General features: G+C 38.5%; 3 protein-coding genes across 7 annotated transcripts; 2 read left to right on the top strand and 1 right to left on the bottom strand.

Moving 5' to 3' along the window:
* Positions 1-56: 56 nt before the first annotated feature.
* On the bottom strand, positions 57-6484 carry pigb (phosphatidylinositol glycan anchor biosynthesis, class B). 4 transcript variants are annotated; one of them, XM_040138633.1, is made up of 13 exons: positions 6354-6484; positions 5690-5855; positions 4751-4880; positions 3473-3590; positions 3244-3348; positions 2782-2912; positions 2505-2645; positions 2369-2420; positions 2077-2288; positions 1131-1195; positions 819-1038; positions 287-464; positions 57-199 (listed from the first exon to the last, which is right to left on the bottom strand). In XM_040138633.1, the coding sequence occupies exons 2-13, from the start codon at positions 5799-5801 to the stop codon at positions 86-88; spliced, it is 1578 nt and encodes a 525-aa protein (XP_039994567.1). In that variant the 5' UTR covers positions 5802-5855; positions 6354-6484; the 3' UTR covers positions 57-85. The 4 variants fall into 4 exon arrangements, with proteins under 4 accessions (XP_039994567.1, XP_039994595.1, XP_039994587.1 ...); XM_040138661.1 differs by lacking the exon at positions 6354-6484 and adding an exon at positions 6126-6230; XM_040138653.1 differs by lacking the exon at positions 6354-6484 and adding an exon at positions 6120-6172.
* A 1609-nt stretch (positions 6485-8093) lies between these two features.
* LOC120796198 (protein PIGBOS1) lies at positions 8094-10207 on the top strand. The gene is made up of 2 exons (XM_040138698.1): positions 8094-8243; positions 9824-10207. Exon 2 carries the CDS (start codon positions 9868-9870, stop codon positions 10024-10026), a length of 159 nt encoding a protein of 52 aa, XP_039994632.1. The 5' UTR covers positions 8094-8243; positions 9824-9867; the 3' UTR covers positions 10027-10207.
* A 2104-nt stretch (positions 10208-12311) lies between these two features.
* On the top strand, positions 12312-25845 carry rab27a (RAB27A, member RAS oncogene family). 2 transcript variants are annotated; one of them, XM_040138675.1, is made up of 6 exons: positions 12312-12558; positions 19403-19571; positions 21387-21472; positions 21990-22093; positions 22495-22618; positions 23748-25845. In XM_040138675.1, the coding sequence occupies exons 2-6, from the start codon at positions 19419-19421 to the stop codon at positions 23941-23943; spliced, it is 663 nt and encodes a 220-aa protein (XP_039994609.1). In that variant the 5' UTR covers positions 12312-12558; positions 19403-19418; the 3' UTR covers positions 23944-25845. The 2 variants fall into 2 exon arrangements, with proteins under 2 accessions (XP_039994609.1, XP_039994618.1); XM_040138684.1 differs by lacking the exon at positions 12312-12558 and adding an exon at positions 12654-12672.
* Positions 25846-26207: the final 362 nt, after the last annotated feature.

The raw sequence follows: 26207 nt of genomic DNA, 5'->3' as shown, positions 1-26207 counted from the left end.
CATCTGAGTTTAAAATATTTATTTCAGTATGACTTCATATGACATTGTTTATAGGGAAAGAAAATTGCCATTGTTCCAGTGTTTGTCAGTGCCTTTCATAAATAAAGATGCTTCCTCCAACTCTTCCCTCTGGAAACTGAGTATGAAATATCTCTGCTGTCCTCACAAAGTTGTTCCCCTGCAAAAACACAGAGATTTCCTACAACAAAAACACAGAGGTTTAGGCTACTATGAAGTTAAACATTTGCACAAATGCATTCAGAAATACCATTTGTGAATATCTTACCTTTTCCAAAACATCGAAAAACACCAGGTGGGTGGGCAGAGAAGATTTGTATGGAAATGAAGTACTGAGCCAGTGAACAGGGTCCTCGTAGAATCTCTCAGCTTCATCGACGTAACCTTCCTCTCCGAGATCTGGAGGACACTCAAGAAACTTCATCTTTATTGGGCAGTGGACGTGGCTACAAGGAGAGAGGACCATCAGCTGCTGTATGTAGCAGACATCAGTCAAATCCCTTTATACTGGTAATTTCATCAATACAGTATCTCCTGAATGTCACGTAATCATGTCATTTTAGATGTCATTTTTCTAATATTTTCTTTTGAAAATTTAGAATAATAAATAATGGAAAAAAATGTACCAACAGCTTTTATTGCAAGAATTTAAAATATGAAAGATTGGATCGGAGTTATAACTTCTCTCCACTTCTTTCTTTGATTAAAAAACAAAACAAAAAACAACCTGACAACACTTGAGATCCCATCATGCAGCTCATCACCTGCAGACTGTCTCACAGGTGTTGGGGGCTGTGTACCTGTAGTAGGGCGTCGAGTGGCAGGGCATGAGGAAGAGGACGTCTGGCTGCGGAGGCTTGGCGATGCTGCTGGCGTCACAAAGCGTCTGGAGGTGGCTCATGACGTCCAGGGTGCCTCGTTGGTGGATCAGGCCGGTGTACAGTGCTGGGACCAGGTTGGTCACTAACAAGGCGAACGCTGCAGCTCGACGCCACGCTTTCAAATTGGCCAAAGATATCCCTGTGGTGGATATTAAGCAAAAAGGTGGGATTAAAACACACATCTGACTGTTGCTCCAAATAAATGTTTTGAGTGTGAAATCGGGAACTTACCACAGAAGACCATACAGAAAGGCAGCACAGGATAGATGAACCTGAACTCTTTGTGAGGAAGCAAACTGAAACAAAGAAATAAAATATATCAAGTTTGTCTGCAAAGCTTATAACATCAGGAATGATCAGGACCCGTATTCGTCAAACTGCTTAAGTTTTGCAGTTTTGTTTGTTCTTTTGCACACGTCACACAGTCCTGCCAATGGTCTCACACTACCCCACAGACTGACAGGTGGCAGTAAAGAAACACAGCAGTGGGCCAACACAGGCAGTGAAGAAGAAGACTGCAAGAAAGTAAACATGGATGTAAACAATATAGGTTTCTAAATCATGGAAAAGAAAAAGAAAAAAAAAACGGCTTTGCAAAGGTTTTATGAGGAAGGAAAATGAGTTTGAAAAGAATATGAAACAGTTTTACTCCTACTCACAAACCTAAGAATAAAAGCTATTTATGAAATTTCTTCTGGCTTAAACTTGCTCTTTAGTTGGTTAAAGTGGATCCTAGAAGAACAGAAACACAGCTTCTGAGAAATGTTTTCGAATGACTACAATATGTTATTTGTCAAGATGAATCATTTATGTTCTGAAGCAGCACGATCAATTCATAACAAGATACTATTTGAGGTGTTATCTGTTACGCCACCGACTATTTTATCCCTGCGAGATTGGTATTATTTCACGCGTTTATTACCACTGCAGTTACTAAATATTTCACACAAATAAACAAACCACAAAAAATCCAAAACAAAACAATTACGCTTTTGCAGAATAAAATATCATTGAGAAAACGTGAGGATTTTTTAAGAATGGAAAACAGAGAATTTGTAGGGTAAATCCTGGTCTCTGACTGACTTTTAATGATATTATTTTACTCTTAATTTGGCTTTTCAGAGCATTAAGTGTAATTCAGTAAATTCAGGTCCATGAATGAGAACAAGCATTTTACCTGTAAACGACGATGGTCCAGATGACTGCTGCCAACAGGATTTTGTATCTTTTGAAGGCAAGAGTGCATCCATGAAGGAAGAAGGGAAGATGAGGACCGATCACGGCGGCAAACCCCTGGGTGAAGTACCAGTGCCAGGGGTGAGAGCCGTAGAAATCAGCCACACCGTGAAAAATGTTAAACTTCAGGAAGTTAAACTGCACCATGGTCCACTGGAAAACAGAGAGAGCAACGGTTACACACAGTATGACTTCAAAAGCAGCAGGTGGTAGATCTGTTTTAAATGTTTTACCTTTTCATAGAATAGACAGTCAATGACTGTTGAAATCACAAAAGCCAAAGCCCTGGAAATGAGAAAAAAGGGTTTATGCAGTTGAGAAAAAAGGCAAAAATACAGTTTAAGTGGATATAAGATTAAAAGTACAAACCCTATAGGAATGTATTCATGAGTGATGAGCCGCAGTTTGTTATCTTCCTGCCAGAAATGGTACATCAGCAGAGGAAACCAGACAATCAGTGCCGTTGGACGAACAATGACAGCCAAGGCAACAAGGCTCAAATATTTTTTGCTGGAGAAAAAAACAAAAACAAAACAACAACAAAAAAAAACAACAAAAAAGAAAAACACCAATAATGGGCCTGTAAGTAATCTGTAAGATTAGGGTAAATAAAAATGAGAAATTGAAGGTCTTAACAAGCAGAGACCTGCTGTGTGTTCTGGACCCAGACAGGGGAAAGTAAAAAAGAGCCAGACAGGTGATGGTTGTCTCGGTGCTGTTGGTCAGAGTCCTGGTGCAGCAGAACCACGTGAACCACGAGCACAGATGGCAGAAAAACTACAGGTCGAAGAAGAAACAGTTAAATGAGGAGTCTATTTTAGGTGACCAGATGACTCAGACAGCGGTAAAGTATCTTAAAAAACAAACTTAAAATCTAAAGAAAACAAAATTCTCTGTATGGTATACCTAACCATACAGAGTAATCACTTAAAATCCTGCTTAATTCACTACAATAATACACTTTCTGAAGTTGTATTCTCTCCTCAAATCAAAGTAAGAAAATGTTATGACTGACATCTGAAAATGCAGAGAACCTGCATTAGATCTGAACAGACACTTCAGTTTTAATGACTTGCAGTAAATAACAGTGTACAGGCAAAGTGCCTACCGTCCATTTTGCAATGTCACGACTTTCCAGCGTTCGGATGAGGAAGAAGAATTTGACATCGGCAAACGCGGCAAAGAGTGCTTGAATTATTCGGGGGAGCCATTTCTGCAGAGCCAGCCCAAACCCAGTTTAGTGAAACATGACTGCATAAAATTAATTTGTTCAAAGACACACAGATGAAACAAACAAAAAAAAAAGATTGTCTGGATAGTGAGATATGTTAACTTACCAGGAGGTGGACTGAGTCGAGGTTTATGAAGTGTAATATCTTGTATATGAATGCAAAGAAGAGTGGATAGGAGAATCCTCTTATTCCTGCCTTCCATTCCCAGGTCAGATACCCATAAGTCAGACTGTTAAGGTTGTAAGAGGTAAGGTTTCAGCTTCAAAAATACAAGCAAGTCACTCGTCGTTGCTTCCCAACTGATGTAGGGGTATGTCCCCATTGTCTGGGTGCTTAGTTAGAAATAAAGGCCCAGTTTTGACGGTAGGTGACCAAACACCAAAACTGTGCCGGAGTTGGCAAAACCGCAAAATCACATAACTGGGCCTAGAAAGAAAAACGCAGAAACAAAAAACTCTTCGGTGAAGGAGGCAAAAACAATCTTCTTTTTCATGTACGTACATACAGCAGGTGGCCAATCTGAGGTGTGTCTTTAGAAGGTGAATTCCTAAAGATTATTGAGTTAAAAGCCTTCAAATTTTTTTCCTCCAGACGCTTGGAGTAGTTTGAAAAAAAATTAAAGTGTAGAATATGACGTCTCCGGCCGAGTTCAAAACTAATATAAATACTCTAGTAAATGACTCATCTGTTAATTGACTCTAGTCTTGGCTTTTTTTTTTAAAACTTCTTAGCATTGTTATCTGTTTTACAGCCTGATTTTGTATTTTTGTATTTTGTATTGTTTTGTCTGTAGCTTTTTATGCTCACATCTTGGCTTGGCGTTTGTTACTTTATTGAACAATTACCATTATTTAATAAAAATGTAGAATCGAGAACCAATCAAGAAAAAAATAGACATTAACACACAATGAACATATTTGATACTGTGTGTCAGTTGGTTTTTGGTAATGTGATTACTTGCAGATTTGTCTAGGAATTTGCATCATTAACGTACAATGAGTAAGTGAGTCCTGCATTATAATGCAATCATATGCATGACACCCCTTATTATTTTCTTTATATTGTGCTCACATGGGGCAGACTCCTCAGTTAAGTTGTGTTTAAGCAAACTAAAAGACATGAAGAAAGCCCTAGGTCTGGTATTTAGGAGAACGTTTCAGTGTCTCTGAGCAAAAAACAAAGAAGCTGCCATCTATAGTTACTGTGTGCACTGCATTGATGGGATCTTGGCTGCAACAGGAGCATTTAATTTTCCCCCCATGGGCCCCCCAGACAATTTAATGTTCTTATTGCACTCTCACTGTCTGCTCTAATGGTATTGGTAATACACAGCAGCCCAATTACACTCTCACACAATAAAGTGCATTTTCCCCAGAAGGATATTTGAAGACCATATGATGGGAAACCTCCAGAGACTGCCAGTACTCATCAGGGACGAAGCTGGTCTGGACCAGGAAGCAGTTGATCAGTCTGAACGCCACCGAAAACACAGCAACTCTGGCTCTCAGAGCACCTGTGGGGTTCGAGAAAAATTACTCCATTTTAGTATAATAAACCCGATTTATTTCCACCATCACAGCACAAAACTAGAGGACACAAGCTGTTTGTATGGTCACCATTATCACAATCACTGTCTAACAAGTGGTTACAGACTTAAGAGTACCAATACAACAATGTAAAATTACTCTATTACAGGTAAAAGTCCTGCATTCAAAGTCTTACCTAAGTAAAAGCATGGAAGTATTATCAGCAAAATGACCTTCAACATATAAAAGTAAAAGTATTCATGGTGCAGAAAAAAAAACCCTGTGAGTGATTTAATAATATATATATTAATATGCATAGTTGATTATAGTTTTACTGTTATAGTTTGTTGAAGTACAGCTAATTTGAATCATATTGAAATTCTTTTTTGCTTTTTTTTTAAGATAAAATATGTATTGTATATTATTTTGGTACATGACCTCTTTTTGCCATACTATTCATTATTATTTCCAAAAGCGAAATAAAAAAAAAAGGTTAACCCTCGCTATCATCACAATTATATTCAAATTCAGATTCACATGCTGTTTGGTAGAGTAATTTATGACATGATATTTTAAAGCTCATCATACAGTATGTTTTCTGTGTAAAATCTTAATTTGTAAGGTAACCGTCATAAATGTAGTGCAAAAAAAGTTCATAAAAACACATGGAGTGGAGTGGAAGTATAAATTGGCATTAAATGGAAACGCTCAAGTACAGTACCTCGAAATTGTACTCAAGTGCAGTATTGGAGTAAATGTACTCAGTGCGTCTAACATTTCACAATAAAAGTCTCACCGTTGTTCAGAGGGCATTCATCTTCCTTTGAGTACAGCTGGGATTTTCTCTTCCTCAGTTTCACATCTTCGACTTTGTTCCCAAACTTCAGACGTGGTCGGACGTTCTCCATCAGGACATTTTGTCTTTAGGCCTGTGTGAACAATCCGCTGCCAACATAACTCACCTGTCGAGGTGTAAGACAGGTGAGTTCAGAGGCTTGAGTAAACTCCAGGAAATCACACACAGTCCATTTTAAACAGACGGAATTAGCGTAAGATACCCGCTGCAGGTCAGCTGCTGCGGGTGAACTACCTGCACAGTCTTTCTGTTTATTAAACCAACAGTATTAAACTTCAATATCTTCAACTATACGACAATAAAGTCCTATAAACTGCCAGGGAGCACACGTTAGACCGAAGTCGGGTTTTTGTTACGCTTCCGTACTCACACTTACTTCCGGTTTAACGCTTTTTTTTTCCGACTTCAAAGTAAAAGCTCGACAGTACATTTGCGGTTTTGGCTGGACCGCAACAGCGAAATTGGCGCAAACGGTTTCTATTGCGTCATCGGGGGGGGGGGCGTTTACAGGCAGTGTTGCCAGTTTAGCACCTTTGTCCCTAGAGTTACCGAATTTTCCTCACAAAAGCACCAAGCGACATATCTAGCGGCTTTCTGGACAGACCTTAGCTACTTTCCGTAGAAGGGAGTCGCCAGTATTGGCCCTGCGAGCGCGAGGTCAACTTTTCCCTCCGTAGGGACACCTCTCCATGGGTCTCATTCATGTGACCGCACGACAGCTGTGACGGATGTGAATGAGCGTCTAACTGTGTCCCTGAGTGAACATTTTACTCGTAATTATAGCCGAAATCACAGCAAAGCCGTTGCCTTTACCTCACGTGTCCGGTGATTTTGTCAGACAACGTCAAAATCAGGATTTTAGCAGTGAAGAGCAGCAGCTTGGAAACGGCTTGGAAGTGACTGCCGGATAACGTTTAGTCTTCGGCAACTATTTCATACTTGTTCCGTTGTCTGACAACAGAAACAGAAAAACATTTAAATGAGAACAGCTTTATTGGGAATTCGGCTGCATTAAATTACTTTATAAGGCTGCACAGAGAGTTGAAGAGAAGCAAAGAGATAAAGGACGGTCCAGCCATATACTAGGTTTTGACCTAGTCTGGTTTTTATGAAGAGCCTCAGCAACATATACTTCAGATTTCCAACTGCAGCTATGGGCGGATTATAAAACAATGGGCCCCCAGGCACAGACATGTGAAAGGCCCCTCACACCTCCTACGTTGGAGCACCCAGACTGAAAGAGACTCAGAACGACTTGTGTCTCTTTTAGTAATAATGTTGTATCTCCACACTGTCATTCTGTGTCTTTTTCTGATCATTCTCTGTTTTGTGTCTATGTTGCTGTTTTGTTTCTTTGTGTTTATTTTCTGTCCCCCATTTCTTCATATTGTCCCTAAATCAAATTTATAGATACAAAACGTTATCACTTTACTCACATTACATTACTACTGTTTAATATTTCAGAAGGTTGGTCAAAGCAATTACTTTTTTGAGTCAAAATTATACCACATTAAGGTCAGAGTTTTCACTTACTAAATAAAAATTGAGGTACCTTCACTTGAGTTTTCATTTCCATTTCATGTCACTGTATACTTTCAATCCATTATATTTCAGAGGGAAATACAGTACTTTTTACTTCACTACGTTTATTTGACAGCTAAAGTTACTAGTTAGTATATAAATTAAGATTTTACATACAAAACATGTGATCTGCTTTTAAGATACAATGGGTTGCTACAGATTAAACTGCACAAAACCCTATAAAATAGTTAAAGTTGCCTCCACCTTGACCAACTAAAACAATAAACTGCTTCTTCTACTGACATGAGTCAATCAAAGGAGCCATTTTTCAGCTAGTAATACTTTTACTTTTGATACTTTAAGTACATTTTGCTGTCAATAATATATATATTCCTATCTTTTACTAAAGTAACATTTTCAATGCAGGGCTGTTACTTGTAACAGAGTACTTTTACACTGTTATCACTTCTTTGACTTGAGTAAATGATCTGAATACTTCCTCCACAAATGGAAAATAGATAAGTGACTTTTTGATCAAAACTATGAGACAACACGACTTACATTTAGTAATAATAATAATAATAATAATAACAATAATGTAGGCAAGTTTTTATCATTCCCTGACACCCATTGTCACTTTTGTTGGACGTATCACAGTGAAAATCCTTAAATTAATTTAATCTCAAATCTTTCTACTGGCGCCCAGACAAATGTTTTTTAATGTGGCCCTGTGTCAAAGCGCAGGAGGAATGTTACTGCTCACTCCAGCAGGTGGCGAGCTGCAAGCTTGTTGTTCTGCCAGAATCCAAAGTAGAAGAAGAAGAAGAAGAAGAAGAAGAAGAAGAAGAAGAAGAAGAATGTTTGGCTGCTGTGCATAATCGTCCTCTGTGGTGTTGTTTCGTGTTTTACTTCCGTGTGCTTCTGTTAGTCTGTGTGTGGCGATTACGGACACCTCGAACAAACCGCGCCCTCGGTGAGTAATGAATGTTACAGCGAATCGCATCTAAACCTGATAAAATGTCAAGTTTGAGATTTATTCAGGTGAACTGTCAGGAAACTGTCAAGGCAGCTGACGCCTTGTCCGTATGTCCGGTCTGGATTTTTCACAATAAAACTCATTGAACTGTATTTAATTCTCAGTGGAAATTGTATGGGAAAAGATTGCTTTGGTATTGCACATAAAAAAAAATATATGAGCATAAAAACAACACTTTGGCAGTCTGGTGATTCTGTTGAGTTCTTACTGATTGATTGAGTAATTCAAGTATTTATATTAGTGCGAAATATCAACATTTGATGAGTGACTTAATCATTTTTTTTTGCAGGTATTGCTGCCATCAAGCGTGTGTATAGGTTAATCTCATCTGATTTTTGTTACAAAGGCATTCAAATAGGGCTGCAACCAATGATTATTTTTTCATTAATGATTAATCTGCCATTTATTTTCTCAATGAATTAAATGATTGCTTAGTCAGTTCAATGTCAGAAAATAGAGAAAAATGTCCATCCCAGTTTCTCAGATTCAAAAGTAACGTTTTCAGATATCTCGTTTTTTCTGACAAACAATCCAAAACCCAAAGATATTCAGTTTACAATAATATAAATCAGAAAAAAAGCAGCAAATCGTCACATTTGAAGGCTGGAAAAAAAAAAAAGCATTTTTGTTATTTTCGCATGAAAAATGATTTTAACAATTGATGGAATATCAAAATAGCCAATTGTCAATTATTCTTCTGTCAGTCGACTAATCAATGACAAGTCTAATTGTTGCACCTCTACATCAAATAAATAAAGACCCTATTTCAGCTTCTATAGGATATACACATGGGTAGACTCCTAATAATGCATGTCAGATAGCATCAGGTGAAGTTTTCTGCCTAAACTTCAGTTCTCCTTGGATTTTAGAGACACGAGTCTTTGGGAAATTTGGACTAATCTTCATGAAAAGAAGCAGCAGTTTCTCTGAGGGTGGTAGAATTTGGAAAGATCTTTTTTTTTTCTGACAGTAATTGCAGTTAATTCACTCTTACAGGCATCTTTAATAAGGCACCAGACTTGGCGGGTTACATCCTTTGACTTTAGCAATTGACTGTAGCAATTTTAATAGGAACACAAGTAGAAAAGAAAGAAAAGGAGTCTTGTTACTGCTCAAGAATTGAGATTTTTTTCTTAAACGCAATACAATCATAACTGTACCTCAGGGTGCATAACCCAGTGAGAGTGACACTGTTGTAGTTACTGTGTGATGCTTCTATAGGAAGCACTCTGCATTGTATTTTTAACATTTTGAAATGTATGCAGAAATACTATGTATTAGCTTTGGATACGCTATTAAAACAGTAGCATTGCTCCGGCACGGCCAGTAGCACATCAGTTAGCCTGTACTGTCTGTAGAGTTGCTAACAATATCCATGCAAGAAGTCATGATAAAAATTTAGCATTTTTCTTTTTTTGAAATCTTGCAAGCATGGGAATTGCAAAATAAAATAAAAAAAGACAACTTTGATTATAATTGAAAATGTCTTGGATAACACCACTTTATTGTTCTTTTAGGATTATCTTTTTCTCAAGATTGGGATTCCTTATTAAAAGGAGTCATGTTTCGACGAAGAATACCTTTCACACAGATGGCCTTCGCCACACTGCTCGGAGTTGCTGGCGGTCTTTACATCTACAGACCTTATTTTGAGCCGGTGCCGAAGTCCTCAGGACGGCAAAACGTGGGAGAGTCAAAGAAACAGAATGAAACAGACTGAAAAAACTCATCACTCCCAGGAAATACTTAACAGACAGAAGCCAGAAGTTCTACATGAGATGCTGCTGGACTGTCAGAGCTGGAGGCCAAACTAGGGACAAGACCAGTATGGATAAAGTCATGCTTCTTTGTGGTGCTTTGTGTGATTGCAAATGTACAGAATAAAATATTTGATAATTTGAGTAATTATCATCATTATACATCTCTGTTTTCATGGATTTCCAAAGATTACAAAGGGTGGCAATTTAAACAAAGTGTTTTCGCCTTACAGTATGTTGTTGTTGCACATTGGCTTTGTGAACCGAAAAGAGCATTATCAGGATAGGTCTCTAAATATATTTTCACATACGCCTAAAAGTGCTGTAAAGCCAGGATGGTGGCCACTAGAGACTATGGTGTTCTTTATTCACTACCATGTTTGTGCCAGTGCCAAAACCTGGAAGTATTTCAGCCGACTGGGCTCCTTTGCCAAATTCCCAACGCTTTTTTTCCCCACAGGGATTAACATTTACAAAGAAAACAAAGTCTGTGGTTCAAATAAGCCTGAAAGAGTTGACATTTTGTTCTGCAATATGACATACATTCATATCTTTGAATTGTGAAGACATGATATACTAGTTTTTATTCATTATAGCCTCAGTCCATTGTATCTGTCAGTGGTGAAAAGCGTATTCAAATCCTTTACTTAAGCAGCGGTGGGAGAAGTATTTAGATTCTTAAGTAAAAGTACCAGTACAGCAATGTAAAAAATACTCAAACAAAAGTGAGAGATAACACTAATTTAACCCGCTAAATTTAGCATTTGTAAGCACAATATAATCCTTGAATAAATTGTTCATAACTCACTAAAATGTAGTTGTAAGCAGTCTTGTGCATTAATATGTTAACACCATTTTACTTTTGCGATTACTGTCATTACTGATCAATCTGTTAATTGTTTGGTCTGTAAAAAGTCATAAAATGGTGAGAAGTACCCTTCATAATTTCTCGGAGCTTAAAGTGACACTTTCAAAATTGCTTGTTTTGTCCAACCAATTACTCAGTTTACTGTAATTTAAGAGGATTTTGTCTTCCCTCACTTCCACTGAAATCACACTAGGAAGTGATATCTTGATGGCCTGTATGAACAGGAGGAATAATTAAAGCAAGATAAACTTGTTTCAATGTCCTGACTATTGTCTTAAAACAGACTTGAAAAAATGTGTAACTATCTTTTAATTTGAGAAGTTACCAATAACTAAAAATGTTAGACAATTATGGTGGAGTAAAAACTACAATACTTATCTTTGAACTGTGGTCAAGTAAAAGTATATAGTGCCATGAAATGGAAATACCTAAGTAAAGTACAAGTACCTCCAATTTGTACTTAAGTAAGGTGGGTTTGGGTTGAGTGGGACACTTAAGCTTAAGGATAGCTGACTGTGTGAGTGTTGATAGTCGATCACCCCAAGTGTTTGTGTGTTGCTGCTGAATGTCCACTGGACAATAAGCAGGGGTCTTGATTTGTGAAATGTCACAGTTGCGGTCACGGTATCACTTTTCAAAACTGCATCACCCAGCAAACCTCATGATGAACACGCTGATAAATGAAATGCTCTTTTGGACTGATAAGGCTGGAGTTCAAACAATTATTAAACAATAATCTAAATTCTACCTTTAAACAATCCTCTGACTATGAATCTCTTAAAATATATCAAAACATCATATATAGTTCAAATGGATTTTAAGAAAACTAGATGGTCCCAGTCAGCCTGAGAGTGTTTAGATAAAATGGGACAGAACTTTCGAGCATAAAAACTAATCATGACAACAAGTCTGTGAATTAAAATGCTACAACAGCAATGATCTGTCAATTTATTTTTTTTAACAATAAGTTGTAGAACTAGAGGTTTAACTAGAGGTTTAAAGGTGGAAAAATAATATATCCATGGATGAAAGACAACGAGAGGAGCTGTAAGTGCGCAAGAGCAAATGGAGAACGGGCGCCGTCCAAATCCACTGCTCAAAGATGAATTATTAAGACAAGAGCCTTTCTGAAGTTATTGTCTGATCAATATCCCAGCTTTTAATTAAATTAAATTCATTTTCAATCAAATCCCCCTACAGTATTTGAGGAAATGTTGTTAGCTTGCATTCCGCAACTGTAAAGAGCCAAAATACATCCCTCTGAAATGTAATGGAGTAGAATGAAGTAAAAAATAAAATAAAAATAAAAATACGCAAGTAAAGTATCTGAGTGTCCCTCTCGATGTTGTCAGAGTGTTGTAACGCCCGTTTCCCCTTCAGGTATCCGGCTGTGAGTGATCAGCCCGTGGGGAGGAGCTGTTTCTCGACACACGACGACCACGGTGAGCAGCGTTGGTGAGCAGTGTCAATGAGGCTGGTCGGCTAATGGCCCAGGGGCGACGGAGACAGTAAGGTCCTCGTCTGTTCGCCTTCCTCCAAGTCTTCGGCGGCCACCTCTGACCCCCTTTTCTAACGCCACGACGCGGCGGCGGCGGCGGCAGCAGCAGCAGCGACGCCAGCGAGGCCGGTGAGTACGAGCCGTTCACAGTGTTTTTCAGGAAATGTCAGTCGAAGAAACCAGCCTGTAGCATCCACCCGGAGTTAGCGGCGGGCTGAAAACTTTCCTTCCAACTTTAACCCGGTGGGTCCGAGGGGGCTGTGTACAAAACTCGCTCTTCAGATTCACCCTTCACTTGATCCAAAACCTTTTGGGAGACATGTTGGGGTTTTTGGGTTTTTTTTTTTTGTTTTTTTGTTTTTTTAAATCCACCTGCCTTTGCATCTTCTTAGAGCTGTTAGCTTCCCCCCCCCCGCACTTGCTCAGCAACACCGCTGCTCGCACGAATAGAGACGTGTTTCTTCAAACAGGACTACAACTTATTAACCTCTATCGCCGTGTCGAGGCGTGTGTGGACACATTTGTAGGCTGCTGTGTGTCTGACAGAGGACGCTGGGAGGTTGCCATTTAATTTAGTCTTCATGGCAGGATCCATATTAGGTTTTTTTTTTTTTTTTTAAAGAAGAAGAAGAAAGAAAAGAAAAGAAAAGGTGATTATTTCTCGCCTAAGAGGTCACCTGACCAGCGGTGACAGCCACATGAGGACCAGTTGAGGGTCACCAGATTTTCTGTTTGTTTCAGTTAATTGATTTGTTTGTTTGATTGTTTATTTGTGTCTCAGCATGGGAATGAGGTTTATGTTCCTCTTGCTGCTGCTGCCGTGCTTGCCTGCAGATAAATCCTCACAAGGTATTTTAATGACTAGATAGTTAACGGCTCTGGCAGCCAGAAGTTTCTAAAGATGCTTGGGGTTCATATTTAAAAGTACTTAGGTTTTATTCTGCAATGCACGTCATCATAGTGCTGCACCCTTTTCGCCCTGAGAGGTTAAGCTGGAGTTTATGGTATGTGCATATCCGGATTTTCCCAAGGAGCTGCCGGCCTCTGTGTTGGACGGCTGCCCAGGGTGGGTCTTCCACTTCTCCCTGGCAAATGATTGAAGCTGCTTTTTGTTTGCTGGTCTGCATGGGTGGTAGTATGTGCCTGGCAAACACGGCTACTGGGTCCACTCCCACTGCAGGAGAAAATGCCAGCAGATACAAAGGTACAGCTCGGGAGTTTTTCCACTTCTGCTTTATTTAAGCTTTGTTTAAACAGGAGACGGGTCACTGAGATCAAAAATCTATTTTTCACGTGTGTTCTGGCCAAGATGAGCAACATTAGCAAAAGGTTACAGACACACAGCATAAGGCCTATTAAAAATAAAATATACCACAACCATCCTGGAATCAAAAACCGTTAAAATACATAAGACCAGTCCTGCTTCCACTGATTCAGACAGTCCAGCGTGGTGTAGCCCTGTATACCTATAACAAGACTGTCTGCAAGTGTAATGTGTAGAACTGATAGGGGTACAGTATGTTTTTTTTTTTCTTTGAAGATGATACCAACACCCAGTATGTTGTTACACCTTCATCGGCCGATACAGACATGGATTTAAATTCATGAAGTCATAGTGCAAATGCAGTTGCAACACAGGTTAATGTTTGAGACATTCTTGTGCTAAGGTAATGAAATAGTTTGTTAAACCGTGATAGTTTTATTCAGTCTTTAATAGCAATGCACTCAGATTAACACACTAGCGGTCACCTACTGATCCCTGTTTCCAACACTTTCTGCACATTAGTGATTAGTTCGGGGTCTTCTTTTTTTTTAGATTGTTTTTAAGAAACGCATTTTTACACCATGTAACCACAATGTGTACTAAAAATAAAAAGGAATTAATACTAGATTTTAACTCAGGGCCTCTCTACAAGATTGGGCCTCAAGATCGGGTAACCGTTTAAGGCCCCTACGATTACAGTTTATTATGTTCTTTACATGCGCATACGGTTGTACCAAACAAATTACAAGTCAATCAAGTTTCTACAAAGTAATTGCCCATTGGGGAGCATGGAGTTTTCGGGCCTCTGAGGGTTTTTGCGGTCGCCCGTTTTGACCGGTTGGTAATATAGCCTTACCAACCCATACTCCGGATTGGTTATCAGCACTGATACTGACGTTAGTAAGTGGACCTGGCATCGGCCAGACGTGAACGATCCGCATTGAATACCATTTCTCTGTCAGTATCATTCTGTCACATTAATTCAGTCGGGATGAGCTGCCAACTAAATTTTTAAGATGCTGATATGACTTGGTGATATTCTAAGTTGTATTATGTGACATGCTCCCATTAAAAATTAACACAAAAATGCTAGTGCAATAGATATCAGCTGTTTTAAAAAAAAAAAAAAAAGATACGCGGTTTTAAAAAAAATACTGCTATACAAGCTGATTTTGTCTGATAACCCAAAAATAAACACACCTCCTCACTATCCTATCACAACATATATGTCAGGATATATAGCTCATTTATACTCTACCTGTTTTTTCTTTTTATTAATTCCAATAAATTTAGTCAGGTCGAGTCTCACATTTAGTTTCTGACTGCTATTTAAATGATGCTTGTGAGGCCTTTCCCACTGAAGGGGATTACTGTATTATAGGTCGCCTTAATCTTGTGGTACGATAGGGACTATTTTGTTGTCTGTTAAAAGATGGTAATCAGCTGCACACTCAACCACAGGCAGCAATTCACAGTGAGGATTTAGGTTTTGATGCCGAGAAGACTGATGCCCCAGAGAGGAGTTCTTGCCAACTTTCATTGCTTTTTGTATAGTCAGCTCTTTTCCACCTCTTTGAAGCTGAAACCAGCATCATTATGCTTCATTCGGGGAGGTCTGCATCCAGCGGAGGAGGCCAGGCAGGGACATTGTTGTTTCAGAAAGGTTTGTGCAAGGCTAGATTAAGACTTCTTTTTTTTTCTGATTGCTTACTGCACTCAGTGTTTTCTTGCCTTACACAACGCAAGATCATACTCTGCCATCACAGCTCGCTTCCTTTTCACAGCTGTGATAGGACTGGGAAGTGCAATATTACTAGAAAATGGCCTTGCAATTTTAGATTTTAGTGCACCTTTGTGTACTACACATACTGTGCTATTTTAGAAAAGTTGCTTTTTTTTCATTGCAACATTCGCTAACATAGGATTTTACTATTCTGGTTTTCAAACAGGGCTCATTACGGAGTTATCTGATTAGCCTCATAAAAGTCTGAGAAACTTCGCTGACACATTCTGCGTCTCCACCGGTGTGGTTTTGCTTCACTGTACCACTTCTGTGACCTGTTTTTACTGAACCAGGCATCATGTGGTGACTCTCGCTTGTGTGTCAGGGTTGTCAATACTAATGCCAGTAACCTTGGTAGAAACGTAATTCTGATTAAGTGCTGATTAATTTGGCCCGCAGCTGTCTGATTGCTTTGTGGCTAAGCTCTTCAAACAAGACTGTTTGACTGTATTAGTGTGTCTTTATTTAAATGTATGAAGAGACCTTTTTCACATTTACATTTTGACCTGTTAAAGCAGGAGAAGCACTCTCGAACTCGAGGTCTCATGGCCATTTTATTGCGTACGTGCACGTGTAAAGTACGTAATAGCTAAAACAAATCCAGTCTAATACAGCAGTCCTGCAGTAATTCCTACCTTCATGGAGATTATAGTGTTCAGTTTTTATTGAAACCACTTTAGACAGGTATTGGTTCGACTTCATGGTCAGTTTGGAGGTCTGTCCTTGTTGATATAAATGGGTTGGACAAAATTTAGAAACACAGAACAACATAACACAATACAGGTCAACAGTGCCACAAACTACATCCTCCAAAATTATCATACAGCTGAATTGACTTCTCTCTAAACAGTTTTAGCGAAACTGAGCCTTATAACCATCGAGAAGGTACAATTTACTACATTAGTTTCAGTTAGGTGTGCCTAATATATTGGCAGCAGTGTATATGTGCCAGCAGGGCTTTCGAATGGGCAATAAGAGGAAAGTGGTGTAATGACAGATGAGAAGTGTCAAGAAGGTGTTAGATTTAAGCTAGTTAGCATCTGTGCTCATATGTAAATTTAAAGACATGTATATTGTGGTCTGAGGAATGTGGTTTTCACTGAACAACATAAAGCTGCTTAGCAATTTTACACAGTACATTTACAGTTTCACAGTACATTTTCAGTGCTTTATTGCCTAGGGAGGATATTTATAAAAAATGTGTGGCTAACCAATGGTTTCATATTATTTATTTCATTAATAGTGGAGGGGGAAAGGAGTCTTAACTGTGTGGATCGATGGTTGCCTTGCCTAGTAGAGGGTAATAAAAAGGTAAATTCATAAAGCACATTTAATAAACAGGCTTACAACAGTAAATCATAAGATCAAGAATCAGTAACAAGATGAGAAATCAAAGGGTATAAAATCAAACCATGAACCTGAAAGGACACAAAAGATCTTTTCATTAAAGCAGGAGTTTCCAGAATTGGTGTAATATCTCATAACGACCAAGCTCATCATCCAAGATCTAGCAGCCCTGATCGAAAGACCTAAAGTCTTAAAAAAAAAAAAAAAAAAGTCTAAGTCTTCATCGGACAAAACAGGTGGACTTCACAGTTAAGGGGTTCGATGGTCTTAGCTCAGTGCTTGATGAAGCCGTTCCAGTGCATTTATCATGGATCTTGATTTTGCACGAGACCTTAAGCTGCTTATGTCTCCAGATGAAAGGTTCAGTGGAGGTTACAGTGAAAGAATGTAAGACTTGTCTGAATACTTTTCTACGCAGTGGTCATATGATACAGCCGCGCTTTCTCTTGATTGTTTTTACTGCAATTAGTCGACCATTACAAACGAGCACATTACATACAGTATATAATTTTTGGTGATTCTCATTCTCAATGTGTACGTGTAAGAAAATACGTACTTCTACACTTTGCTCCTCAATTAAAATAAATTCAACCTTTACTCCGAGATGTGTATAACAACCGTCTACTAATTTGTGGAGAAGTTATAACTAATTTCAGGCTGTAATAAATGGGTAAGTGATAAGAGATAATAAGAGGACGAAAACTTGAGTCTGTTTTCGGTGTGTTTCTGTGGCTGTTGAGAGACAGAGGAATTTAAAATGTTTCCTGTCACTGTGTCAGCAAGATGAAACTGCTCTTACGTTACACAAATTAGCCCACATTGCCGTCAGCTGTACAAACCTACATCTGGACATCTTGCATAATATTGGAGAAGTGTAAAAGATGTAATAGAGTATATTCCTTACTGGTCGCATTGACTGTAGTTTAAACTACACGGTAAATTAGCCTAATGGATGTTGACCTGAGCCTGTTTCTCCTGTTACTTTGAAAATGTGTGGGGGAAAAAATGGAAAATGATTGTCAGGTCATGGTCCAATGTCTATAGGGTTACTCAACTATTCTACATAATTAATACTTCACAAGCCTACATGGTTTCACTGACAGTCATGATGTTCCTCATTTAACTCTACATCAGGACACTGGCAAAGACAGACGTGTTTTAACATCTGTTTTTATGGCTGTTTCTCAGTTGACCTGCATGCGGTCGAGTGAAGACCGACCGCATATAAAGGTGATAGCTGTACTGCAGTACTTTTAAATCAAACAGTTGGTCTGGTCAAATACTGAGGTGCGGGTTGACCTGTGTGGAGTGGACAGAACCGCGTTAAACACCACATACCACCTTCACTCTGCAGAGGAACTCGCTGCTAAAACTGTTATTGTTAATGTTGAATAAACATTCAACATTACATTAGACAATTTGCTTAAATAATCTCTGTTTTCATATTTGTTGCTTCCTTCAGGACCGTGAGGGTAAGTGCTGCACAGAACTGTCCTTGATGACATCTCCCTCCCCCTGTTAGCATCGTTGCACCTGTTAGGACGGGACAACTGACCCTGCTATCATTCTTATTTGTACATTTGAGTTTTGTGACATTATGTTATTTATAAGCAAACAGTACGGTGCAAAAAGTTTGAGGCACTTTAGATGTTGAGACTCTTATCCGTAAGACAATACCATTATGGAGCAGTCAGATCGGTCCCACGTCGGTCTGGACCGGCAGGCTGCCACTGCAAAGTGTATACAGTAGGAAGATGAACTATTCATGGCATCCTCACTTAGAAAGGTGCAATAATGATTCCAAGTGTCCAACTGCTGAGTATCTATTATCGTATATAGAGAGTAGTAAATGAATGAACGACGGAGTGCTTTCGGACACAGTCTTGCTCAGGTGCTGACAAGGCATTGCTATCTAGAAAACGTGTATGTACGATGCCAATATTTTTTTCCTCTTGTCCAGATAATCTTAAAGGATGAGGCTGGTGTTATTGTATATTTTTCATATTGTCGACAAATCCCATGAAAAAATCCAAAACCAACAGTACGTTAGTCTCTCACTACTCTCTAACTTCCCTGTTACGTCTGTGGCCCTCAGCCTCGAGCCCACTGGTTCCTACCGAAGATGTTAATCTTTAAAAACAGGTCACAGATCAAACTACAGCGCCCATGTTCATCACAGTGAAGGAAAATGTCAGTGCTGAAGTGTGGCTCATTGATGTGTTTTTTTTTAAACAACAATTGAATACTATGGAACAGAGGAATAAGCTATATAATGCTTTAGATACACAGACAGTAGCTGTTTGTAGGATACATTCATTGTTGGCTTTTGTTCTTTTTATGGGATTTGTTGACGGTAAAAAACAATATAGAATATTGGCATTTTAAACACCAGGGGCCCTTTGCATTTTAGAGGTTGCATAATGTTTGAGTGCCTTAGAAGTGTGGGTTTAGGTACACTTGTTGTTTCATCTGGGAGATAGAAAAAAAACAAAAAAAAATACCACCTCATTTTGAGATTTTTTTCTTTGCCAAATAGGTTGATTGTTGGTCGACTGAATTGTTCTATTTATGTGTTTCAGAAATTAAGGACTCACTATGTCTGATGGGGACTATGATTACCTCATCAAATTCCTAGCCCTCGGTGACTCTGGTGTGGGAAAAACAAGCTTCCTCTACCAGTACACAGATGGCAAGTTTAACTCCAAGTTCATCACTACAGTCGGGATAGACTTCAGAGAAAAAAGAGTGGTAAGTTCAGTCGGTTTTGGAAAAAAAATGGCACACTTTTCTCAAGCCAGCATTGGAAGTGTTGGGATTTCCTTCTTACGGTACTTCTCTAAAAGCAAACAGGGATTTTCATGCTCCATTTCCTGGATATGACATTTCCATGTGTCCAAGTGTGCTACAAGCATTAGTGGCTGCCTACTTAGGGGCTTAAATGCATTCCCACGCCATTAAGTAATACTCATGTAACAAAAGACTACTGATGAATGTTGCAAGAGAAATCTGGGTAATGACTAATGTTCTTGAGCGGCAGGCACCACCCTCCTTCAGAATAAACACTTCATACCATTGGCAAACAGCTGAACCGTGCTCATATTTACCCAATATTCACTCCTTAATGCTGCTGATCTGCAGCCCCAAGAATATGTCTGAGTAACTGTTTTATCGTGGCTATACTGGACATTCAGTCAGTTACGTTAACCTACTGATCACTCATTATTATCAATTTATTAGATGTGTTTCCATCACTTCTGAATAAAGGAAAGATACAGCAAGTGAATACTGTGCAAGGAAAAATTCAGAGTTAATGTTTTGACAACGGTGATTTGAAAAGGTGCGTTAACCATGAAACTTTCCCTTACAGAGAGGCTTCTGTAAATGCCACAAAGAGTCGTCATGGTTAAAGCACATTAGGTAATTGTAATGTGTCCCCAAACAGCCCAGAGCTGCGCTTCTCGTCTGGTGGCTGGCTAAGGAAAGTGTATGTAGCAATCCCTAGAAGGGATGCACGGTTTAAGAGATCAGAGAGAAGATCTGAATAATATTTGATTCAAATCGAATTTACTTTCTAACAGTTAAGTCTCGGCCCTTTATTAAAGTTACCTCCCAAACTGTTGGATGAAACCCTGTAGGACAGATATGTCTCCATTTCTGCGAGCAGCCGGGATCCAGCTGACAACGACACGCCAGATTAATGATGCTCGTCTTTTGGATAAAAGTCAAATCTGTGACAACATTTTCATGTATGGATTCAAGATGTTTTGAATAACGATCTGGCTTCTTAAGTCTTTTCAAACCACCGAAATACGAGATTTGCATTTGATGCACTGTTGGGGGAATAAACGAGATATAATGCAGAATATAATATGTATGTAGCTATTGATTTTGATGTTTTGACAGTGATTACTGGCATAGGAATAGACACTAATTTCAATTTACAGCATGCTCACACACATTATGTATATAATCACAGTACGTGGCTTGCACTTCAATATATACAACACACATTTACATTGGTTATAAGTCTTGATTTTCATTTTGTTTAAAATCCAATTTACGTTCAGTTTATTTTTATTTTGTGTTTATTTTTGTTATTTTTTTGCGGCATGAAGCACAGTCTCTCGCCACCAGACCTCTACAGTGAGATGAACACAGTCTCTCATTTTGCAGCTGGAAAAAACCCCCCCTCCAGTCAGTACCATCAGTAATACCTGCTATGTAACCAGTGCTACTCAGTAGTCTGAGGCCTGGCCTTTTGTTGCTCTCCTCACAGACCGCTTGCAACAGCTCAACAACATTCAGCGAACCTATTTAGATCTTTTTTTTTTCATTATTAAACACGAGTCTGTGGATGGATGTTGCCTAGTCATTCTTGATGTCATTAGTCACACTTGTTTTTTTCCAGTGGAAGCAACTACACTCTACAAATATCTTCTTTCAGGCCGAAAGAAGCTAAAGATTGAGTTTGGGTGTTTTTGTCTTTTGTTTTATAGCTACCAGTTAAATGTTGTGCAGAGACCTTCCAGTTAATCTGATGCCACTTATCTCTGTTTCACTCAGATCTACAAATCAGCGGGTCCGGATGGATCTTCAGGTAGAGGACAGAAGATCCACATGCAGCTGTGGGACACTGCAGGACAGGAGAGGTACATGAAGTACTTCTACTCGCAATTTCTCAGCTTCCTCAAACCTGGACTTGTCTTCAGTTGTTTTTATGCCTCCACGCCAGCAACAGCCGTGTTTGGAGGCATTATGTTTTGGGGTTCTCTGTCTGTCTGTACATCTCATTCTCGTGAATGCGATATCTCAGGAACGCCGGGAAGGAATTTCTCCAAATTTGGGACAAACATTCACTTGGACTCGAGAATAAACTGATGGTCAAAGGTCAAGGTTACTGTGATGTCACTAAGCATGTTTTTGGCCATAACTCATGAAAAAATATTCTAATTGTGTAAAAAATACACTTAATACCATTTTAATAAATTCCTTCAAAGTCTTCACTACATATATTTAAAAGAGTCTGGAAAGACATGGATGTAAACTGAAACTTGACAGGTTGGTGGAGGAATACAACTGCGATGCGGTAATTCTAGTTAAATGTGTCTTTACCTTAATTAATTCCAACTCTAATGAAGTGTTGTTTTTTTTTCTGAATTATTTCAGGTTTCGCAGTTTGACAACTGCGTTCTTCAGAGATGCAATGGGTTTCCTCCTCCTGTTTGACCTCACAAATGAGCAAAGTTTCCTCAACGTCAGAAACTGGATGAGTATGTCGTCTGTTGTATCGTGCTAAGTGTACATTTTTAGTCATTAAAACCGATGATTCTATAGATAATCAGTGTAGGAATAGTTTAATTAAGCCCAATACAAGTGCTAAGGACATTTGATGATATTATATTTCTTGTTACTTGTATGTGCACAAAAGCTTTTTGTGTCTGGCTCATGTAGAATTGACACTTGGCTGTTGTTAGACCCAAAATATCATGTGATTAAATGTGTAATCTTCCTGTTATTAATATTTCTCTCTCTTCAAATTTCATTCTGTCTCGGGCTGCTGCTACTTCCTTGCAAAAAACTTCTGCTTTCAGTTGAATATAATACATTAAGTAAAGATAAATCATATTAAAACGGGACTAAATGCTTATAAACTGCCTAATGTGTCTTTCAGGTCAGTTACAGATTCATGCATATTGCGAAAATCCAGACATCGTTCTGTGTGGCAACAAATGTGACCTGGCAGATCAGAGAGCAGTCAGTGAAGATGAGGCCAGTGAACTGGCAGAGAAGTATGGGTATGTCTCAGCTTTGATCCATCTGTACACGAACCTCTCCCTCAAACGTTTGTCAAGAAGGTAGTGACTGCACTGTTTGCCAATGTCTGTACAGGAGAATGTCAGCCTCAACTGGTCCTCCTCAGAAAGTAAATATTTGTGCACGTGTAAAATATCCTGCTCTGGGCCCCATTAAACACACCTTTATTAAAAACACATAAAACGTAGTGGATGTGCACTTTATAAAATGTTTTAAATGCCTTCAAAAGAAGATTAAACCTCAGTATAAAACATAACATGTGGTCACTACAAGCTGACTCTGCTGGACAGCATTTAAAGTCCCCTTTGATTGTTCGCTTGCTCCGTGTTTGGATTTCAATACTTTGATACTCATGGGACTCAGAGTTCCACGCTTTATGATTTCTGTTTTTAAGTTGATAATATTCTGTATTAAAGAATAAAGTTGATAATATTCTGTATTATTCTTAATGTCAAAAATCTTATGAAAAGACCAAACCAACAATGAATTGAGTTGTAGCCATCGCTGAAATAGCTTGTTCTTCTGTGCCATAGAGCTGCGTTGTTGTCCAAAAGCTATTAAAAACACATAAAGGAGCAACATCATCACATTTGGTGACACGTTCCTTTATTACCTTGATCGTGGGCTCTGTGACTCATTTTGAGTTGATCTCACGTTCACTGTCCTGTTGCCAGAAAGACTCACCAGCACACCAAATGTGTATAAATCCACAGCTGAAAGTAGTCCCAAAAAAATGTTCTGTTTCATGCGGAACATTTGCAAAAAACTAAAATGTCCCACTGTTTTAGGAAATTACTGAGCCCTTTTTAAAAATGAAACTATATATTTATGAGCATTTTTAAAGATTCACATCTTCAGTAGGAATTATTGTCTTTTTGCTAAGAGCCATAGACCAGGGAAGGGAAGTTTGAAAATTCAGAGATGGACTAAAGTTAGTTGGGTTTTGGTCTTTTTATGAGCCTTGTTGCAAATGAGAAAAACATAGGACTACTCTAGCCTTATGCGTATAAGGTCCTTTTTTTTCTCTTAACCCAAAGATCTGTGTTGCATTGTAATTGTTAGCAGCAGTCTGTGACCCTGTCTTTGTAACAGCTATTTTCTTCCATGCAGAATCCCCTACTTTGAGACAAGTGCTGCGAACGGGCTGAACGTGAGCCCGGCTGTGGACGTCCTGCTGGACCTTATCATGAAGAGGATGGAGCGATGCGTTGACAAATCCTGGATCCCTGACGGAACCGTCCGAGCTAATGGACCCACCAACCCAAACATCTCAGAGAGCTCGGACAGGAGCAAATGTGCATGTTAAAATGATGAGGAGTCATTTTAGTTACATATGTGTGTCGATCATACTGCTGAAAAAAAATAGGAAGACAGCCAAGTTCAATGTTTCACAAAGTGGGAGTTTATATATATTGTTTCTGTGTTAGGTAAAACATTAATTTGTGTCCATTGCCCCAAAAACTGTGCATACTTTGACTGACATGCTGTATTATTTGTCAGTACAGAGTTAAGTGCCTTTTGCATACGGACATTTTCATTAGGATTAATATCAAGAGTCTTTTGATTGTGAGTAGGGGATATTTATTTCTTATGATGCCTAGCTTAAATGTCAGTTGTCCCTCATCAGTTGAATATGCTGATCCCATTTTCAGGTATAAACTTTGTGCTCCATGTTGCAGCAAAGTGGGCTGCCCTGCCAGATGTGCTATAAATATAGTGTTAATATTTTCTGTAAGGTTAGCGTAGATTCACACCTAGTCATTCGAGAGAAAGTCACCTTAATTGGTCTTTCTACAGTCAGACAAACATTGGCTGTGATTGTACTTTTAGGAAATTGTATGTAACCACTTATGTATGTACTACTGATGCTCCACTGACTGTAAAGCTAAATACTGCAATCTCACCTGTGCCACAGTCAGAAAAAATGTAGCTCACATTGGCCATCCAGCAGAAGCTATATGGACGCTCTACACACTATTTTTTTTTCTAAATTAATACTTGTGCTTGTTTGCCTGCAAAAAATGAATTATGTAATATATTTAAACTAAGTCACCTGCACTTCATTACGTACGGCGACAGGCTTGGCCAAGAATTCTAAAAATGAAGGTTCGGTAGTTTGATAAGAGGAATATATATGTCCTGAAAAGTGACACTGAAAACTGAGCAGTAAACCAGGGACCCAGGTAATTAAGGTAATTCATCCTGCTGTATAAAATACCCATTCAGCAAATAAACACAATATAGACTTTCAAATTCTCCAAATATATTTTAAAGTAAGAAATGTATATGCAAAATCTTACTCCAGCTTTTGTGCGTATTTTGACTGTTTTGAACATAATGTGTTTATAGATTTAGATCTACCTTTTAAACTAAAATATCAGTTTTGGGGACAGTTCAGTCACTCACAGCTTTTGAACAAATTACAGTTCCTTCTGCCGTCTAATTAAATACATACAAAGTCAAACAAGTATTGTTCCTAATGACAAAACTTTAGGTGAAGTTCCATCGTTAACCTTGTAGTAGTTTAATGACTCTCTCCTCTGCAGCTCCCAGAGTCAAACTTTGTGAACATTAAGTAACACCAGCTTCAGTGAGGCTGATCTTCCCTGGATCCAGTCCCCTGCATTTCCAATTTTTAATCATCATTCACATGTAACAGTACCTACAGTTTTGAATTCTTTATTTTTTAAAGTAATTTCCTTAGTTGAGATCCTAGATACCGACACCTTACACCTGGGCCTTGCAGTTATTCCAGGAGTTACCACTGTGAGGGTGGGCCGCCTCGCTTGATGTCATGAAAAAAAATTAATAATACACTTTTAGAGAAATAAAACTTTAACCTTCAGGGAAAATGAGCTGATGTGCTAGTGCACGCAGGAAATGCATCATATTTAAGGAGTGTGGCTACTGTTTATTGCGTCATATACTCACTAAATGAATTGTATTCCAGATACATTTGAGCTCTGGCTAAACAAATTCCCAATAGAAACTGTTTACCCAGTTGCAAGATGCAAAAAAAAAAAAAAGAGTAAAAAGAGGCATTAGGTGCAAGAAAGATGCTCCATTGTTGAATATTGGATGGAAAGTATTTGTTTCAGGTATTAATGTGAGCATGTCATCTAGGCAATATACAGTACAATTAGCCTGTTCAATCTTTTGATCTTGATTTCAATAGATTTTGTTTTGGCAAGTTTTATAAGTAATGCAATAAAATTGGGCCTTCACTTCAGTTTACCTTATCGGAAACATTTAAAATCCTAATGCTCACCCCTTCAGATCAGTTTATAATACCACTGATATTTTATATTTCACAAAAATTGAGAGTATTTACACTGAAGCGGCATTGTGATAATATTAGTCTGAACTGTATTGAATTCACACACAAATCCACATTATTTGTATTACATACATCCTTTCCTGTATAAAAGGGTGAATGTGATGTTTTAGTTATGACGAGTTATTTTTCATCTGACTGTTCCAATATACAAATTTAAATTTTTTAAAAATCTTTCACTGAAATTGAATTTGATCATATTAGTTAAGGCTAAACTGAAATAGTTTATATTTTCA

Source organism: Xiphias gladius, chromosome 1, assembly GCF_016859285.1.
Source record: "Xiphias gladius isolate SHS-SW01 ecotype Sanya breed wild chromosome 1, ASM1685928v1, whole genome shotgun sequence".
NCBI classification, from domain to species: domain Eukaryota; kingdom Metazoa; phylum Chordata; class Actinopteri; order Istiophoriformes; family Xiphiidae; genus Xiphias; species Xiphias gladius.
The sequence above is the reverse complement of the archived record's forward strand: the minus strand, read 5'-3'. Positions and strand labels throughout refer to the sequence as shown.

Coding starts and splice junctions, on each gene's coding strand:
- LOC120796198 (XM_040138698.1), top strand. CDS start 9,868: ATGTTTCGACGAAGAATACCTTTCACACAGATGGCCTTCGCCACACTG.
- rab27a (XM_040138675.1), top strand. CDS start 19,419: ATGTCTGATGGGGACTATGATTACCTCATCAAATTCCTAGCCCTCGGT. Junction 21,473..21,989: donor GACACTGCAGGACAGGAGAG/GTACATGAAGTA, acceptor GAATTATTTCAG/GTTTCGCAGTTTGACAACTG. Junction 22,619..23,747: donor GAACTGGCAGAGAAGTATGG/GTATGTCTCAGC, acceptor TCTTCCATGCAG/AATCCCCTACTTTGAGACAA.
- pigb (XM_040138633.1), bottom strand. CDS start 5,801: ATGGAGAACGTCCGACCACGTCTGAAGTTTGGGAACAAAGTCGAAGAT. Junction 3,591..4,750: donor TCCCATCATATGGTCTTCAA/ATATCCTTCTGG, acceptor TAACAGTCTGAC/TTATGGGTATCTGACCTGGG. Junction 3,349..3,472: donor TCGACTCAGTCCACCTCCTG/GTAAGTTAACAT, acceptor CTGGCTCTGCAG/AAATGGCTCCCCCGAATAAT.